At 53.3% G+C, this 893-nt stretch overlaps 1 protein-coding gene across 1 annotated transcript in view; it reads left to right on the plus strand.

Moving 5' to 3' along the window:
• The window catches only part of LOC105809493 (leukocyte immunoglobulin-like receptor subfamily B member 4), a 5,646-nt gene extending 4,753 nt beyond the window's left edge, over positions 1-893 (plus strand). Inside the window, exons 5-6 of the mRNA XM_012643315.1 lie at positions 50-292; positions 373-893. Coding sequence (XP_012498769.1) covers positions 50-292; positions 373-519 — 390 coding nt within the window. The 3' untranslated portion in view covers positions 520-893. The remainder of the gene's footprint in view (positions 1-49; positions 293-372) is intronic.

Genomic DNA, 893 nt, shown 5'->3' on the forward strand with positions numbered 1-893 from the left:
CCCCCAAGGACTTAGGAAGTCCCTGGAGATTCCGTCAAGAAAGTGACATAATCGGATCACTCTGGAACAGTGTGAAAACCTAACTAAGGGAGGTCGAGTGCAATCAAGGAGACCTGGTCACTATCTCTCTCCGCAGAGCCCACATGACGAAGACCCCCAGGGAGTGACATATGCCCAGGTGAACCACTCCAGGCTCAGGCGAGGAGGGGCCTCCCCTCCTTCCCCACTGTCTGGGGAATTCCTGGACATGACGGACAGACAGGAGGAAGGGGACAGGCAGATGGACAGTCAGGTGAGTTTTTTTCCTCCCCAGGACCCCAGGCCTCCCCCCACCCCAACCACGTGCCTTCCCTCACTCTCCCCCCACTGCAGGCTGCCGCATCTGAAGACCCCCAGGAGGTGACCTACGCCCAGCTGCACAGCTTGACCCTCAGACGGGAGACAACTGCACCTCCTTCGTCCCAGGAGGGAGACCCTCCCGCTGAGCCCAGCGTGTACGCCGCTCTGGCCATCCACTAGCCCAGGAGGGACCCAGACCCCACACTGCACGGAGGGACACTCAGGGACCCTAAAAGCACAGGAGCTGCCCCCAGAGCACTAACCAGTGAACCCCAGCCTGGACCCCTGACAAAGACCACCAGGAGGTTCTGGGAACTTTTGAGAGTCACCTGACTCTGCGGAGGTAACTAACATCCCTACATTTTGGAAATAAAGCAACAGACTTCTCAATAATCAATGAGTTAAATGAGAAAACAAAACAGAAGTGAGAGAATGTTTTCAACTGAATGATAATGTCGCTATTACCCATCAAACCTGTGCAATGGAAAAATTAACAATGAAGGAATATATTAGAAAAAGCCTTAAAAAAATCAATGACCATGTCAAGAGTTTAG

This window comes from Propithecus coquereli, unplaced genomic scaffold (genome assembly GCF_000956105.1).
Source record: "Propithecus coquereli isolate 6110/MARCELLA unplaced genomic scaffold, Pcoq_1.0 Scaffold196, whole genome shotgun sequence".
Lineage (NCBI taxonomy): Eukaryota > Metazoa > Chordata > Mammalia > Primates > Indriidae > Propithecus > Propithecus coquereli.